This window comes from Cajanus cajan, chromosome 5 (assembly GCF_000230855.2).
Source record: "Cajanus cajan strain Asha chromosome 5, NIPB_CcT2T_4, whole genome shotgun sequence".
Taxonomy (NCBI): Eukaryota; Viridiplantae; Streptophyta; class Magnoliopsida; order Fabales; family Fabaceae; genus Cajanus; species Cajanus cajan.
Window position 1 is genome coordinate 17814893 of NC_138521.1, and position 19862 is coordinate 17834754.

Here is a 19862-nt window from a genome sequence, read left to right on the forward strand (position 1 = left end):
TAAAACTTTTTTTCATTAGATTAACGGTCAATCTAATGACAAGAACAAAAATGAAATAAATAATTTTACAAGATTGAAAATAATTTTTTTAAAAGACTAAAAGTAAAATTTCTCTATTTTAAATGAGTTTAAAAGTTATTTAAGCCTAAAACTAAATAAAGAAAAAAAAATTCAAAGAATTCATATATAGTCACAAAGTCTTATGATTTGTGAAATTTAGCCTATCATTCTCAAGTGAGTGTATCATAAAGATTTGCATATAGATATACTATCTTCAAATCTTGAACAATGTGAATTCTTTAAAGTAAAAATTAAATTGATTTCTTTTTTTATCTTACAAAAATAAAATAAATATTTTCAAAATAAATTATCTTTTTTCTCAAATTTCTTTTAATGGTAATATATATACCTAAATTTTTTCAAACTAGAAAAATGAATAAATTTTAGTTTTGATCTCTAAATAATATTCATTATTTTTCAACTTTCTAAAATTAAAAATTATTATTTATAGTTCCTACTATTATATAATCATTTTTAACTACTAATTTATTTATTAAAAGTGTGATACTATATAAATGTGTAACACTTTTAGTGTTTTTCTTTTTATAAATCTTTAAAACATGTTATATATCTATTTTAAAACGATCAATAGAGACAAAAATTAACGACTTTAAATTTTAGAAAAATAAAAAATAAAAATATTTTACAAAATTAAAATTAAAATTTACTCATTTTAAAAAGAAAAAAAATGTTTACAATATGTAGATAGATGAAAAACAGATTTTTTATATATATAAAATCTAAAATTAAACTCACTTATTATGTTTTCAATATAACCTAGAGTATAATTTATTTTGTTTTCTCTAAAAACTCACTTATTTTGCACGCTCATACATAACTATATTGTTATTCTCTAAGAAAACAAAATCTTTTTAAAATGTTTTCAATTAATTTTCGCCGATCCATTGCAAATGTTCAATGCTGATCATCACAACAAAAGTCATACAAGTAGAGGGTGGGGTGGTGATTGGTGAATAATGTGAAATCAACCAGTAATTTCTTGAGAAAAGTAACCCAAGTAGTTTTACCGTTTTACTTATAAGCACCTATGCCACATACCAAAAGCTTTTTTTTCTTCCTTTGATCTAGCTATAGATAGGTATGCAGTTCAGAAGACAAAAGTAGTAAGTATTAAGTAACCTAGCTAACTAAGATAGTTATATACAATCATCCTTCACGCCATTCCCCTCTTGCGTTTAAGAATTTTCCATTGCTTCAACAGAAATTGTGCTCCTTCTTTCAGGGTTGCTCTCCTTCCCTCTTTGTAGTTCCATAATACTGAGGTTAAGTATCGCCCACTAGGATTGTGTTCATTTATCTCTAACAATGCTTGTACCACTGCTTTATATGCCCCTTCACCCAAGTCATTTTTCAACCCATTCAGCTTTTCATCGTCATCTCTAATGATTTCCTGAAATGAAAAATGCATGAAGCCAGATGACAGTCTGAAAGTTCACAGAATAAATTAGACCAAAATTTAATATAATTGTAGAATAATATTTAAAATGAATTAAAAACCCTTGTATACATCAAATTGGCTAATTTAGAATGATATTTGTCCTAAAAAAGTAGAAGAATTAAAGGTGTACTGCTGTTCCTGGTTAAAAGTTAAAAAAAGTAAAAAAAAAAAAAAAAAAAAACGCTAGTGATATACTCTACTACATTGTTTCTAACACGCTACATAATTTGTGAAATTTAAGTGAGGCCCACTAAATCAAGCGAGTCCTATCCCCTATTGAATTACTCCCAGTTTTTATTATTTAATGGAACTCACATGAATTTTCACCCAATACCGAAGAGTATATCAGAAAGATTGTGTTATAAAGGAACTAAGGAAGTGTAATTCAATCACATCATGACATAGGAACCAGAAAATTGATATAAAGAAATATGAGGCTGTTTCGGATACAAACTTATAAGTGTTTTTTATAACTTCTTTATTGAAAATAACTTTTTATTTTAAGTAAAGAATCGCTCAAAAATACTTCTACTTCGTATTCAAATAAGCTCTATGTATGGAATTATGGAAACCTCGTACGGATCCGTTCATACAATTCCAAAGACTGATTACTAACTTGCAATATGAAAACACAAGAATTACCAAGAGAATGCAGAAAAAGAAATAATACGAACAGAACAACTCCCGCAAGCCAGGCTTGCCCAACCTTCTCCCAATATTTCCTCCTCCCCCACGTTCTCTTCTATACCCTATTCATAACCATCTCCGTCATTCACCAAAATGATTATTACCTGGACTGACACCTGTCCCTCTTCTCAGATACAACTTAGTTATGGGCCTATCAGATATCAGAATTAACTGTCTTGAATATAGGCCAAACTGATCAGAGATCCGGAAGTTTCCAAAATATTAAAGGAGCAATTAATTTTAAGGTGGCATCCTGATTTTTCAAGTATCTCAGGATGTGTTAAGAACTGGTAAGAGCATTCACTCTTAATTGATATTAATCTGATATCAATGTCGAAGGTATCATTCTCTGATGCTAGAAAACAAAAAAACAAAAATCAAATAAAATACAAGGCAAAAGAAAATGCAATATCACCCAATCTAATATCCACATGAAGTTCTACCATGTCCCACCCTTACTCTACTTCCCTTTTCTACTCTCATTTCTGACAAACGAATGCCCTCTGTCTCCCCACTAATCCTTGTCAGCTCGGTATACACTATAGACTGGCACCATCATTTCCATATTTGAACATAACACAATTTTTTACCAAGTAATTTATTTTATGCTGTTCAAGACTTCCAGGTTTACAAAATTTACAAGAAGAAAATGAAATCCCGGGTGGAAATGAGCCGGGCTAGGCTAGGCTTTAACTAAAATAGGCTTGGCCTTTTTACCTGACTGAGTTTTTATATACGAAAAATGCTGGATATTCCAAAATCCACACATTGAATAATCCTCCAAGCTACTGAAAATTTAACATCTGGCGATTGATTTAATTTAATATATCAATTTTAAAGTTCGGAGGATAATTCGATGTTTAAGAGTCAGAGGCTGTAACATTCCTCTTTTTATACAGTCCTGACCTATCCCTTTTAACATTCTGCCTGGCTTACTAGGTCATGTAAAAGTTTGAAACATTAACAAATTGGCTGCTATTCTTAATTATCAGAATATCAGGTCATTCTTTCTCCTATTAATAATTAATCACCTATGACTCTTCAAATCAGCAAACCTTCATCCACTCCATTAAACTTCAGACCCTATGGGTGTATTTGGGAGTTGAGTTGGGTTTCAGTGGGGAAGCGTGGGGAGAGCAAATTTTTTACTATTACCAATATTAATGTTTGTAAAAATAGATACAAGACAAGGATATTAACTTTAAGCCATTCTGTTAATTTATTTTTCCATTTGAAAAAATATCAAATCAGATAATATTTATTAAAAATTGAAATTTACCCTCCCCTCCAAGACCCAACTTTCAAACACACTAAAGTAAAAGGATCAAAACAAAGAATACCCTTGGATAAGAATTACAGCTTCAGAAATCAAAAAATCTATTGTATCATTATGAAAGAATAAAAATAAATAACAAAGTGAACCAAGTCTGATTAAGAATGACATGCAATGAAGCACGTAGACTTCAGGATAATTTCAAAAGATCTATAAGTTTAACAAAGACACACCTTTTCTTTCCCTTCAACCATGATAACTTTGAATGGATGCCAATCTGGGTTCTTTAGATGCTCTTCCCACAATGAGCACAGTTCTGAAGCTTTTTCTTCAGCTTCCTCATTATATATTTTCTTCATTGCTTGAAGGAATGGTCTAGTGTCAAGTTCACCCATTCTCTTCAAACGAATATTGCCATGAGATGGTAACTCTTTAATGCCCTGCAAGTGAGAAAAAAGATTATTATTAAATCTAGAAAGCAATATTGGAAAGTAAAAAGTCCAAGAAAGCTTTAAGAATTGCAAATATTTTAAAAAATGACACCCACATTAAAAGTAATGAAAACATGTAAGCAGAGCATATGCACATAATCATAGTTAGGTCTCGTCTGCATAATCAAATGAACCATTTCAACATTTTGGGTATTATGAGTCTATTAGATGAAATAGAACTGATGAGATTTTAATTTTACTCGAGCCAATTTGCTACCTTGCTGTGAATCATAAATAAAAGTTAACAAAGAGTTAACCAAATAGAATAAAGAAAGAATGTAAAGCTCTTTTGAAAAAGTAAATTTGTAACTTATAAGATCATGTGTGCTTCAATCCATACAACACTTTAAATGGGCAAGTAAAATCACCAATAAAAACACTACCCCCACGAGCCATGTGAAAGAATAGTGACACTAGAATGGACCTCATTGAGATGCTCTTGCAAATTAATTTGAAGAATCAGCAAGAATATATATTTTCCAAAAAAAACATGCTTACATTAACCAATGCTTGTCGAGCTTCCTGCAGCTCATCATTACTCTCACGCTCTTTAATGATTAGAGTTTGGTTCAATTCATCTAAGTCTTCAAGTGATTGTTCCTTGTCTCTTAAATCCTTTTGTAAAGTATCTACCTTCTTCAGAACTTCTGCATCTTCATCATCTTTCATGTGCTTGAACACATTTAATGATCCTTTTAATTGCTGAATCTCCAACTCCAGCTCTTGTTTTGCATCAAGTTGTTTCTTAAGCATAATGATTTTAGCATGGAGTTGTTCTTTTTGCCTCTGTATAAATTGGTATTCAAATAGCATTAATACTATTACTAGGTCACTCTGCTGCTGATAAGGACACTTTTGGTTATTAATAAACTAAAAGATAGGTAATACATACCTTTTGATCTTCAGCCAGTTTCATAACATTTTCACCAGCTTTCATTTGCTCCAGAGAAGCCATCTGAACAGAGCTATTTTTTGTTGCATTCTGCAAATCCAATAAATGCCAGCAGTGTTTAACAAAGCCTTCCACTAGCTTTTTAAGCACATTATTATTTTAATGATTTCAAAGGCACAACAAAAACAGATAATGCAAAAAATTTGATTTACATAGTCCTTAAGCAAAATCCTTAATAGGAGTAAACAGAATAATGGAAAAACAAAACCCACAGCATGAAATTCTTTGGCACACACATTAACATGTTTTGGATTCAGAGCCTTCAACAGCATACACCTAAATAAAAGCCAGTTTCATCACATCTGCAGTATTACCAGAATTTGTTATACACATTCAATTGAAAATAATTTTCCAACCAATCATTTCACAATCATCAAACCCAATAAGTAAAAACAGTAAGTGATTGATCTTGGTAACCAAATCCGTCCTTGGAAGCACTGAATCATCAAAATATCAACCATAATAATCAATCAACCTACAAAAATAATATTATTTCTTCAATCTTAATTTAACAGGAATTTCCAATTGATGAAGGAGATGCAGAAAAATAAGAAAAACACTATACCTCTTTGATTTCTTCTGCCAACTTTTTTCTTTCACTTTCATTATGTGCATCACGCTTTTCCAATTCAATTTTCTGCAACTCAAGCTCGTTTTTCTGAGATTCCAGTTTCATTTTAAGCTTTTCATGATCAATAAAAATCCTTTTTAGGTGATCCCGAGCACTTGATTGTATTTTCTTTATCTCTGAACACAAGGAATCATAGCAAAAACCAATTTTTTTACAACAAAACAACACCATTTTGAAATAATAATCAATTGTAAAAATATCAAACTGAATTTCAGCACAATACTCTTAAGAAACTGATTTAGCAATGGCAAATCCTATGGTGCCAAACAACTACAATGATTCAAGCAGTATATAGCTATTTGGATGTAAGGTTCAATAAAAATAAATACCTTCATTATAAGCTTGAATGAGTTTATCTTTCTCCATCATAGCAAGGTTTATTTTGTTCGTAGTCTCATCGCATCTCACTTCAATCTCTTTTAAGTGCTGGTTCTTGACCTGAATAATGTTATTCAAATTTGATACAAGTTTATCCTGCTTTCGAGCTTCTTCTTCCATTAGCTCTGATATGGTTTTGATATCGCCCATCTTTTGCAGATGTTCTCCATAGATATTTTTCATTCCGTAATCATCTGCTCGGGCAACCCATGCATAAAGACCAGACTTCTGCTCAGAATTAGAAAACCAATGCTTTTTCCCATGATGATCTAATTCATATGTTCTTTCAAATGCCAAGGCATTATCCAAGCCTAGCCAGTCTTTATTGAATTCCACAAGAGCAGTTCCAGAAAAACCCCGGAAATTCCATAGAGGATTGACTCGAACTGGATTGAAACCCCTGCTTCTGTACTCATCCCTCAGCCTACTACCGCTCTCGCCAATACATCGTCCATCTTCTGTCCATCTAGTGGGAATATTAACTACAATTCCAATCCAAGGCCACACAAACTGTTCACCAGAATCAACAGAAGGATCACTTTCACCTGCCAGTTTTGAATCTTTTGATGGAACATCAACAGTCATGAGATCTTTCTCCAAATACTTCACTAAAGCCATATGATTAGCCTTGTCTCTTTTTTTTCTCTTTTGTGAACTACTCTGACCCACCCCAGAAGCATGTTGAACGAGATCCCTGTATAAATAATCTCGTTTTCTCTTTTTAGGACAGTACGGACAAGTGAAAGTCTCATCCGAGGTTTTCACATTCTGACTTCCATTCTTTAGTTCTTCATAAGCTTTATCTTCATACTCGTTAATTTCAGATTCACTAACATCAGTATCCTCGTCAGAGCTGCTGTGAACCATTACGGTTGCTCCTAGGCTCCTGAAACACAAATTCAGGGTTAGAACTGACTGTTGTTCCATTGCTCCGCAGAAAAATTCCATTAAATATCACATTCAGAGCCTGGGAAAAGCATTAAACTCGAACAGAATTTCATTACAATCACTTCATCCAATCAAATCCTTTACTTGAAAAATAAGTAGAAGTTTCCTTAAAGATCAAGCATTAACACACGGCGTTGAACCATTGAAAACAAATAAATAAATACAGTGTAATAAAAAATAAAAATAAAAAGCAAAAAAGTATGAGAAACAAAACAATTTGATTAAGAGTCTGTTTGTATACACGTCAACAAAAGCTTCTAAATTCAGTTTCTGCTTAGATACATGTTTAAAAAACTCTGAGAGATTTTTTTTTTTATCGAAAATAAAGTTTTTTCTTCAAAAAAAGAAACACCGAAAAGCACATCTAACTTGTATACTAACACATTCTAAATAAAGAACATTTCCTCTAAAAGGTTTTTATCCACTCTAGCAAGATGCAATAACTTTCCAGCACTCAAAAAGGAGCATGCAATGCACATATTCAGCATTGAAACATTGAAGCATGGAAGCATACCAAATGCCTAGCCAAGTAGCCATGCATGCAAGTTGATACAAAATGCAATGCATGAGAGGAAACGATTGAATAAAAATGCACTATGCAGAGACAAATTTACCTGCAAATAATGGGAAGCTAAGATGACGATGACGGTGCTGTGATTTTTATTTTTGGGTTTGGGATTTCCTAAGGTAACAATTTGCGCCTGAAAATACTATAATACTAAGCACTACTCGCTACTCACCATTCCATTTCGCCTTGCGCACTACGTTACTTGTGGTGACGTGTAGATTTTTCATTGGAGCGTGAAGCGCGTGGCCTCAGGTTCGAGAGTGTGGAAGGTGAAGCGAATCACTATGAACAAAATGCGCCGTTGCCTTTCCCCCAGCACGAGAACGAGAAAGCCTAATTTTCTTAACATCACTCAAAATTAAATCATGTGTTTGTAAGAGAAATGTTACTATTACAGTCTTCTAATTACTCTAGTTATTTAGACAACACTTTTGTTGAATTTACTAATAGTTACCCAACTTTTTTTTTAAATCAAAAGTGCTCACAGAATGCAATTTTAATTAGTTAAATATTATTTTAGGATAGTGAACTTAAGTTATTTATCAAGGATAATATGAAATTTTGCCTATTAAAAATGATGAAAAAATAATGTTGTTACTTGGTAGCATTCATGAATCAAAATGTTTAGCTTTGCTATTTGAGGTGATATATATATATATATAGGGGAATGTTAATATACTTCCACCTATTTTTTAATGGTAGTATGTTAGCAACCTATACCAAAATTTTAGGACAAAAAATCACTCATTTCTTTTGATTTGGTTAATTCGTACAAATGATATTATAGTAATTTAATTTAATTTTAAATAAAAATAAAATATTTTCTCTCTCTTATTAATTTCATTCTCTAAGTCATTTATTTTTTCTATTAATTAATTTTTATTTGTTCAGAAAGAGAGGGAGGAGACATCATGAGAGATGAGAGAGAAATGAGTTAAAAAAGGAATTTAATAGGAGAGAGATAATTAAGTTAGAGAAAGAATTTAATAGGAAAGAGAAATGAGTTGGAGAGGTAATTTAATAAAAAAATAAATAAATGAATTGGAGAATGAAATTAATAAGAGAGAGAAAATATTTTATTTTCATTTAAAATTAAATTAAATTATTATAATATTCTTTGTACGAATTAACCAAATCAAAATAAATGAGTGGTTTGTTTGTCATAAAATTTTGGTGTAGATTGCTAACATACTCTCATTAAAAAATAGGTGGGAGTATATTAGCATTCCCCTATATATATATATTATTTTTAATTCGAAACTCACCTCCAAAATTTAAAATTTACATAAAATTTATCAATGAATTTTAAAATTTGTAGCAATATTTACCTATAGATTTTTCTACAAAATTCCTATTCACAAGAAATTTACTACAATTTTTTTTGGGAATTATTTTTGGCAAAAAAATTTCTTGCAATTTTTTTTTCAAAAAAGTTACTTATGAAAAAAAATTTATAAGAAAATTCACAATAATCAATTAGGATAAAAAAATTATAATTTTATAATTTATCCACAAGAATCATATGGTTTTGACAGTTTTATGGATGAATTAGTTTTTTTAAATAAAAAAAATATATTATAAATTGATAATTCTATCATATATTTGATGAATCTATTTGAGTTGCAAATTTAGCCCACATCCAATTTTCATGTTGCAAGATTTATTTTGAATTTTTGATATATATATATATATATAAGGAGAGATTCTTTTATTCCAATGGCAAAAAAAGTTCTTGCAATTTTTTTTTCAAAAAAGTTACTTGCGAAAAAAATTTATAAGAAAATTCACAATAATCAATTAAGATAAAAAAAAATTATATTTTTATAATTTATCCACAATTATCATATGGTTTTGACAGTTTTATGGATGAATTAGTTTTTTTAAATAAAAAATATATTATAAATTGATAATTTTATCATATATTTGATGAATCTATTTGAGTTGCAAATTTAGCCCACATCCAATTTTCATGTCGCAAGATTGAATTTTTGATATATATATATATATATATATATATATATATATATATATATATATATATATATATATATATATATGAGGAGAGATCCTTTTATTGCAATAGTAAGTCTATCTAGACTTACTCTGTTCAATAACTCATGTTCTACATCAAATTTTAATAATTCAGCCGTTCAATTTAAAGTTTTTAATGTGTAGATCAAATCTGTAAATTTTTAGAAAATTTAAAAATTATTTGATACTTCATTTCATTAATTCAAATCAATGTATAAAATAATTTTATGATTATCCGTCAATTTGAATTAATGAAATGAAGTATCAAATGATCTTCAAATTTTCTAAATATTTGCATATTTGATCTATGCATTATGAACTTTAAATTGAACGGTTGGATTGTTGAAGTTTGATGTAGAACATGAATTATTGAACGGAGTAAGTTTAGGTAAACTTACTCTTGGAGTAAAAGGATCTCTCATATATATATATATATATAGAGGAGGGTTCAAACGACACCGGTGTAACTTTTACTAAGTGTTACACCACTTAATAACTTTATATTAAATGTGAATTTTGAAAATCCAACCGTTAGATTGAAAGTTCATATCTCTTAGATTATATATGTCAAATTTTGTTAAAATTGAACAACAATTTGAAGGTAATCAAAATGTTCATATTTTAGTATATTTTAAAATGTATATATTACGTCAGTTTTATTTTATGAGAATGAAATATCAAATCATCTTCGATTACTATAAAATTTTGTGTATATGATCTAAGAGATATGAACTTTCAATCTAACGATTAGATTTACAAAATTCACATTTAATATAAAGTTATTGAGCGATATAACACTTAGTAAAAATTACACCGGTGTCGTTTGAACCCTCCTCATATATATATATATATATACACACATTAGTTAAAACATATAATTTAGATTAGTTTGCCTTAAAATTTGACATAAGTTTCGATATTTCAAGCGACATTTCAAAATGGAAAGAGAGAATTATTGTCTAGTTGGGATGGATGGACATAGACTATGCTATTAAGAAAAAAGAATCATTGTCAATCACTATAGAAAGTGATCAAGATGATATTACGCTATATGAACGACAAGAGCAATTCAATCGACTTAAGTTATGTTTATTAAACCTAAAATCTCAATTGGAATATGTGGTTATGTCGATCAACATGAAAATGTTCAAGACTTGCTTAGAGTCATTGATGACAAACTTGTTGGTTTTGATAAGGCATTAGTAAGCACCCTAATCATGAAGTTCTCTTCCCTTAGGCTCGCCAAAATGAAATGTGTGTGAGCATATAATGCAAATGTGTGATATTTCAGCTCAACTTTTCTTGAGGTTGATATATCTGAGTTTTTTCTTATGCATTACATTTTGAACATCCTTTTGCTAGAATATGGACCTTTGAAGATTTCCTACAACACACATAAAGACAAATAGTTAAATAATGAGTTAACGACCATGTGTGTTTAGGACGAAGAAAGGTTGTAATAGAGTTGGGTGAGAGTGTCTTTCTAGCAACTACACGAGGAAAGAACAAAGTTGTTAATGTTGAAAAATCTCAAACCAACCAAAAAGATAATGGTAGATACCACCTCAAGTTGATACTAAAAAAGAAGCAAGGTGTTTCTTTTGTAAAAGAAAAGACACATGAAGAAAAATTATCTTAAATTTTAGAAATGATTTGAGAAAAAGTGTAATTCGATCTCATTTGTTTGTCATGAATCTAATATGATTGATGTTAATATTAACACCTAGTGGATTAATTCTGGATCTACAATCCATGTTGTCAACTCTTTATAGGGTATGCAAAATCTAAGAAAACAAGTGGGAAGTGGACAAAACATCTTATCAAGAAACAAGATGAGCTCAACTGTGGAAGCTGTTGGAACTTAACATTAACTTTGAATAATAGTTTTATTTTGAAATTAGAAAGGACTTTCTATGTACCAAATTTTTCTCAAAACTTGATTTCTATTTCTAGACTCATACCATTTGGATATTTCTTTTGTTTCAAGGACAGATATAGCTTATATTATAATAATGAATTTGTTGGGAATGTATGATGGTATTTATCATCTTTGTTTGTAAAATGAAGCCACTAATTAATAGTTCAATGTAGGTTCACACTGGTGTTAAGTGGTGTAATATTAATGAGAATTTCTCTATTTTGTAGCATTAAAGATTAGGACATATCTTCATAGAGAGAATTAAAAGGTCGATAGAAGATAGAGTGCTTAATACTCTTGATTTTACTAACTTTAAGACTTGTCTGGATTGCATTAAGGGAAAACAAAACAATATGTCTAAGAAAGGTGCTACAAGGAGTTCAAACATATTAGAAATAATTCATACCAGTATATGTTGTTCATATATGGATGCACATAGTAAAAAATACTTCAACTTTATAGATGATTACTATGTATGTTTATTTGCTTCATAATAAAAATGAAGCATTGGATGCCTTTAAAGTCTTTAAGGCTGAAGTTGAGAACTAATGCAGAAAGAAAATAAAAATAGTGAGGTCAAATAACAGTGGAGAATATTATCTATAACTTCAATATATGTTGACCTCAAGAGTTGATTTTATTATCTATTGTGCTTAAAAATTTCAAAACTATAACATTTTAGCCCAAAATTGACAACTTTCATGAAGACCACAAAAATAATTTTAGCCATTTACTTGCTCAAGTGAGCCCTTCATTTGCTTAAGTGAGACAATCAATTTGCTTGAGCGAGCTAAATTCGCTTAAGTGAGCTTTTACTAGAAACTTTGTGACATAGACTCGTTTGAGCAAGCCTAAAGTTGCTTAAGCAAGCCATAATGGTCTTCATCATGATATTATACAGTTTCAAGGAGTCTAACTTTCCCCCACACCATTCCTTTAACACTTATAATCCAAATATTCAATAGGTAAAATCTCAAATTAAAGCCTATTACTATACAATTAGGTCATCAATTAAATATTTGTGGACAAAAGATAGACACTAGAAAGGGGTTGAATAATGTCTATAAAAAAAACTTGCACTTTTTCAAGTAGTAAGGTAGTAACGTTAACAGTAAAGAGTTTAGGAGAAGAGGCAGACAAAAGACAATAATTTTTATATTGGTTTGTCTCAACTATAAAGACCACGTTTAGTTCCTAATTCAACTAGATTGAGTTCCATTATCTTAAAAAAGATACAAATATTCTTTTAACAAGCCACTCTTGGCTAAAACCTAAGTTTTTTTTGAATTATCTCTTCAAGCAATCTACCAAATTATTCTTTCAACACAAAGTCTCTTTAGGCGCATTAACACCAAATATTCTTTTACAATCAAACCTATCCAGGCTCAAACGAGTATTATTTTACAAAAAAGCCTCTCTAGGTTCAACCAATTATTCTTTTATGCCTCTTCAAGGTCAAGTGAGTATTCTTTTAACAAATAAGCCTCTCTAGGCTTATCCCTATAACAACAATTATAATTGAGTAAAGTTTTACAAGTATTATTTTGTCTTATAGACAAGACGTGATAGAACCAATTTATAATAAAATTTGTACAAAAAAAATGAATAATGATTTGTACAAAAGTTCTTCTCTAAAAAAATCTTCTTCTTTTTGTTCTTTAAGTTCCTTATTTAATAGTCTAGATGAAGATGGTCGTTGCAAAATCTTGAAGGTTTCTCACAAACTTGCTTCATTTGTCTTCATTGCGAGTTTCTTAAGATGAGAAGTGTTTATTGAAGCATTAAATATTTCCATTAATTACATTTCATCAAATTGTCACTTTTTATTCGATCAAGGAACTTACTTATCAATTTTAGGATACCAAATAGACTTTTTATGGCATGTCTTAGTGAAGAGTAGGTTCTGCATCAACTTTTATTGACTTTTTCCATGATTTCAAGGATCCATTTATCCTTGCACACAATAGATTTGTGAGTTCCAATGAGCTTTCTTTGTTCGATTTGTTAAGAAATTGATTAGTTATGCACACAATAGTCGTTACTTATTATAAATGATATGCATTTATGACTTTATGAAGTAAGATTGTATGCTTCGTCTGATAACACATCGTTTGTCTTAAGGTTTGTGTTTTGTTTCGTTTAATTTGTATTTTCAAAAATATTTTCCCTTTATAAAAATGTCTTATTTGTTAACATTAAAACTTGAAAGCTTGAGGGATTTAAGATGGTCTTTTGACCTAACATCTTTACACCAAATTATCACCAAACATATTAATTCACTTTACTATATACTTTATGGTTCTTACACAAACTACAGGTACTAATAGATTTATGATTAAATAAAATTACACAAAATTCATTATACATTATAAATTAATTATCACATATAAGACACACGAGAAGAGTACATAAATAAAATTCACAGTTTATAAATAAGAATGGAGATTTCTCTCTCATTACACATATGAACAGACAAAATATTAAGAGTCAATCTTTTTATCCAACATACAACTCACACCCCATAGTGAAAATATTTACTCCCTTTACCTTAATAAGCACTAAATGATGGTTGCAAAATATCAGGCTGGCCTCTAGAAGCCTTAAATTCTCCAAGTTCTTCAGGTACAAAGAAAAAGCATAAACGTGTGTGAGAAAGCGTTAACTACTAACTAAACTAAAATCCTCCCTCTTATAAAACTAACCCCTTCCTTTTTCTTTTTAAAACATAAAACATAAATAAAATAAAACGATAACATGAAACACATATATTTCCAAAATACACTTAATTAAATAATTAATTTCACAACTTTCTGTAATTAATTAAAACACATATAATTAAATAAACACTTATAAGTTATTTTTCAAAAATCCACCTAATCAATTAAAACTCTTTTATTAATTTATTTATAAAATTTAGGGTGTTACAAATTTTAGTTTTAATTCTTGTATTTTATTTTTATTTTATTTTCATTGTTCAAAATTTAAATTACTATTTTTATCTTTAATGTTTATTTTAAACTAAATATATAATACTATTTATTTTAGAAACCTAGAATATTTTTATAAATATTACGTACCAAGATGACATTATAAACACTAAGTAGATATGACTTGATCTTTGGTTAAAAACATACATAGTTAACAAATGTCACATAACAATAAGGACAAAAGAAAAAAAAAAAGTGATTTTAGCTACGTGACACTTGTTAACTATGTATATTTGTTTAAAAAACCTTTAGGTTGTTGAAAGATAAAAACTAATAGAAATCCGTATTGTTAGGATTTCAAAATGTTTTTAATTAAATTTTTATCATAAAAAATTCTATTAATAGTAATTCAAGACTTTTCAATAATAATGGTACTTAACTAAGACAAATAATTTAAAAAAAAATCAAAATCTAATATATATATATATATATATATATATATATATTATTTTTCTTCTATTTTTTTTCCTTATTTTTTTTCTTTTTATTCTCTCTTGTCTTTTTCACTTTTCTTTCTTTCTCCTTTCCCGCTCTTTACCCTTTTTATTTTTTTTTCTTCTATTTCTTTTTTTTTTTTGTTTTTTTTACTTCTTTTTCTATCAATATTGACATAAAATTATCAATGCTTGTACTTTTAAATTATTAAATATTTTTTTAAAAAAATTGAATGATGAAATATTTAAATTTTGATTAAAATTTATTTTCATTAAAATTTTAAACATACATCTAAAAATATTATTTTATTTAGACATTAAAATTTTTATCCATCCCCTTTCCTTTTCATTTTATTGTTGATTTACCAATACATTGTTGATTAAGCTCAAGATGGAGACATGGTCTTAGTTGATTTTGATAAATATAAATAAGTCTCCTGAGAGATAAGAGTGTAAGTTGTAGTTTATTTTGTGTTTTGATTCTCTTGATATTTAAGAGTGCAAATTGTATTTTATTTTGTGTGATTTTAAGTTTTGTTGCTTGTGTGTTTTATGCTTGGTAAGTAACTTAGCCTTTTTTCTCCATCTAGATGATGATTGATGATTTAGATATATGTTAGACTTGAATTGTAAAGAGAAATGGTATAAAAAAAAATGAGATATTAAGTTTTTAATTAAAATAATTGATTATTTCAAGTAATAATCAATTATTTGTTCTATTTTTTAGTTACCTAAGGAGCAGTTTTTGTAATAATTAACTCTTCAAAAACATAATTGATTATTTCAAAAACAAGATAGTTGATTATTGCTCAAAATAATCGATTAAAGTGTTATTGGTTGATTTCTAAAATTGCTAAGAATAAAATAATCGATTATTTATGTAAATAATTGATTATTTCGATCAGAAGACTTATATACATACATACATACATATATATATATATATATATATATATATATATATATATCATTTTTCACACTGTGAATGGAGAAACTTAATTCTTTGTGATATCTTTTTCGAAAATACTCTTTGAGATACATTTTTCTTTGTAAGAAGAGGTTCTTTAACCTTTGTGGTAACCTAAAGAATGTTTTCAAGAATTGAATTGATCATCATCTTCATGGAATGAAAGGTTAAGCTACATGGTTGATTCATCTACTATGATATGTTCTGTACATCAAGTGAGTTATTTCCTTAAACTTTTATATTGATTGTTTTATTAAGTTTCTTAAGAATGGAGAATCTTGTAGTGGAGTGCTACAAGTAGGTATTTCTTGGAGTGCAAGAAGTGGTTTCTTTAATAGTGTAAAAATGTATTACATGTGGTATTGTGATTGTAAAACTTCTTATATTAAAGATTAATGAAAAATCTCAATCAGGTTGATTGGGGATTGGATGTAGGTCACAAGTGGATATAACTGAACCTATATAAATTGGTTGTTCATTTTTATCTCTTCCTATACTTGACTTTACATTCTTGCATTTCTATTTTCATGCTTGTTATGTGTTGTGAGGCATGTACATTGCATTAAGAATTGAGTTGATTAATTTAGACTTGTATTGAATCTAAATTAAGTATCCTATATACAAGTTATAGATCAACACATTTCTTTGAAAAGATTTAGAAAAAATTTTCAAAACCAAGATAGCTATACAAGAAATTTTTAATAAACCAATTCACCCCCTTCTTGGTTAGGCCATCTTTTCTTACATATCTATTTATATATATGTGTGTGTGTGTGTGTGTATAAATCGCTCATGTTCCTACCCCTATTAATGAAGAAATTTTAGTGTATGCTTGTCTCTCTTTCTCTCATCGAGCTTTGAGTACATGAGACTATCTTAAAGCTAAATTTTTTGGTGGTAACCCTAGTTAATGTTTGGACAAATCCCTTTGTCAACAACAACTCTTTAATCAACATTATTACAAGTTGCTTAGCAAATTCTAGCAAGATCTTAGCTCAAACGATAATGACTCATCCTTGGAGTGAATTTTTGTTGGTGCCAAAAGGTGGAGAGATGAGAAAAGAAAAACACATATGAAAGCATAAGTAGACACGAAGAAACAAATAAAAGTTGCGTTTTCTATATTTTTTAAAACTATTAGTTTTATACACTCCATTTCAAGGGGAACCTTTCTTTTTAAACTCTCTATTGATATATACATAGCATTATCTCTAATATACATGCATGCAATCATACTCTAATATATTATATCATAATTATATATATTTTTGTATGTAAGGATATATATTGTCTATAATTGAGCATGACTATGTCTTATATGCTCGAAATCTTTGTCTTTTAAAAACGTGTTTGTCATTATGAAAAGGGATAGAATGTTATATTAAAGGATGTTAACCCCTCAAAATTTATGTTTTAATGTTAATAAACATGAATGTTTTTGGAAAGGCATAAAAAAATCAAATGTCAAAGACAATAGAATAAATCATAGGAAAAGACAATACTGAACGTTGAATGGCATGATAGCCCTCAGACTCAACACTTTGTCTAACTAAGATAAATGTTTTAAATATCACATTTAATATGTCTGATATTTCTATCATCTGCTCTTATGTTATTTCTTAATAAATTGAAGGAATAAAAATTTCTTTGGAACTCACAACACATAAAGGAATGAGGATCTTTTTATCGTAAGAAAAGGACTAGTAGATATCTCAAAGTAGGCAAAGTCAACTAAAAATCATTCTCGACTAACACACAACAATTCATTTCCTTTTTGTATTCTAAAGGTGATAATTATCCTCCTTGATCTTATAAGAAGTGATCATATAGTGAAACACATTTACTGCAAGCATTTATTACACCAACGGACACCTAGCTCTACAAGGAAGCAAGGAAAAATAAGACAAAACAAGTTGATGAGTGTAACTTAAGGATTTGCAACAGTCATCTTCAAAATTCATCCATATAAAAAAGCTTGAAAATATCAAAAATAAGAAAGCAAATATACATAATTGTAAAAGAAATTCCACAAACATATTCTTTAATCATTCTTTGTACTTAAAAGTTTATCATGTCTTGTTTTGTAAGATAATTCCTTGTTGGCTTATCCAACTTAAACTATGTGATTTAGCTTAAAGTCGGTCTAGACATGTTTTGCTGTTTAAAAAAATACTTGGTGTTAAAGTCTGAAGACGCTTTGTTGTTCAAAGAATACTTAGGTATGTCTTGAAGAGGCAAATCAAAGAACACTTAGATTGACCCATAGATGACTTATGAAATAATACTTGTATCTTTGTGAAACGTAGTAAAACTTGATCAAGAATTGGACTTAGTCTTAGTGATTGAAACAAATCAATATAAATACACATTATGTTCTTTACTTTACTTCGTTTGCACTTTTTTGGTCTTACGTTGCTACTTCACTATTTTGAAAAGTGTTGTTCTTTATAGATACTATTCCACCTCCCCTCCTTTTAGTGTCTTTCCTTTTTTTTTTCTTTTAAAATTTGATATTAGAACTCGGTCTTCGACAAAGTTTAACATTTAACAATGCTAAAGGAAATGATTTTAAGATGAGACATTGAAAGTTAATACCTTTCCGAAGGAGCTTCTCTTACAATATTTTTTACCTTTAATGGAAAAAACTATCTATATTAGGAGGATAGAATGAAAATGTTCATTAAATTTTTTGTTTTTGTACAGGTAGGGGGTTCGGCTACCACCCTATCGGCAGCCGAATGGTAGAACCAGGAAGCCGAATGCCAATCGGCCACCAGGATCGGCCTACCATCATTTGGTACTCTTAATCAAAGATTAGGGGTTAATTAGTCGATTAAGGTGTATTACCTAATACGGTAAATATGTTGCAGGGCCCATGGGGTCCAGGGCCCATAAATGTCAGTATAAATAGCTCAGGACAAAAGGTAACGTCACTGTTCATTAATTACCCTAGATATTCGTGCTTGTCCTGACTTGAGCATTGGAGTGCCTTTTGCAGGTACCAACCCCCTCACCAGCGTATTGGATCGGAGTTCTCGTTCGGCCTTTGGACTATTAGAAGACTTAGTGTGCCCATCAGACAGGTACAGTTTTTATGAATATATTTAAATTTAAAAATATCAAAAAAAAGTTTAAAAACTGAAATATATTTTAAATCTAAATATGAAAAAAATTCTAAAGTTTAATTGTAATTAGCATATTAAAATTAGAGATTCAATTACATGCATTTAAAACATACCAATATTTAAAGGTAATTGACTACTCAGCATAAATGATAAGCATTTGACACATATACCAATTGTTGTAGGTAGTAAAGAGAACAAAAGTCCAAGTTATTGAATCCACGAGGACTTAAGTTTATAATTGTCTAATATAATTTTGGTACTAAATAGATGTATAAAAGAAATTTAAATTTTTGTAAATTACAATACAAAAATTTATAGAAAAGTATGTAATAAAGCAATTAAGAATTTGAATTTAAATAATAATATGAGTAGTCAGAGATTGATTTCACTAACTTTTTCCATGTAAATCCTTTCCAATTTTTATTCAATGTTGTAATTATACAATTAATTCAACAGTTCACAATTATATTTAAATCCAAATTCCATAGGCGATAAATTCTAAGTTATTTAAGAGAAATTTCAATTCCTTGGTAATTTTTGTTAAATAATGATGTATTAAGGTCAAAAACCAAAAGTTGACCGATAAGATCTATTCTAATTTCTTAATAGTGAATGCTATCAACATTTTACCTAGATCATAATTTTAAAAGGATTTTCTAACCTCAGTTAAAATTATAAAATCATGCATTGGCCAAAATACACATTAAGTACAAAATAAAAGCGATAAATGGATAAAAACAATATATTGAATGAGAACAGGAAAGATTATATGAGTACAATAACTACATTAATTTTCAACAGTAGAGAACTTAGTCACTCATGATTAAAGATTACATAAGAAAAGAGGAATCTTTGATTGATGCATGATTATAATGACACTCTTACAGGAATTCTCTCTAATCTCTCTAAATTGTGCTTAGAAAGTAAAATAATGGATTCTACATCCTCAAAAA

At 28.9% G+C, this 19862-nt stretch overlaps 1 protein-coding gene across 2 annotated transcripts; it reads right to left on the reverse strand.

Annotated features, from left to right (window-relative positions):
- Positions 1 to 1040: 1040 nt before the first annotated feature.
- On the reverse strand, positions 1041 to 7793 carry LOC109810825 (protein INVOLVED IN DE NOVO 2). Of its 2 annotated transcripts, XM_029273863.2 has the most exons (7): positions 7494 to 7793; positions 5883 to 6817; positions 5488 to 5669; positions 4863 to 4952; positions 4469 to 4756; positions 3713 to 3919; positions 1041 to 1471 (listed from the first exon to the last, which is right to left on the reverse strand). In XM_029273863.2, the coding sequence occupies exons 2-7, from the start codon at positions 6796 to 6798 to the stop codon at positions 1235 to 1237; spliced, it is 1920 nt and encodes a 639-aa protein (XP_029129696.1). In that variant the 5' UTR covers positions 6799 to 6817; positions 7494 to 7793; the 3' UTR covers positions 1041 to 1234. The 2 variants fall into 2 exon arrangements, with proteins under 2 accessions (XP_029129696.1, XP_029129695.2); XM_029273862.2 differs by lacking the exon at positions 7494 to 7793 and having other exon boundaries at positions 5883 to 7121.
- Between the last annotated feature and the right edge of the window lie 12069 nt (positions 7794 to 19862).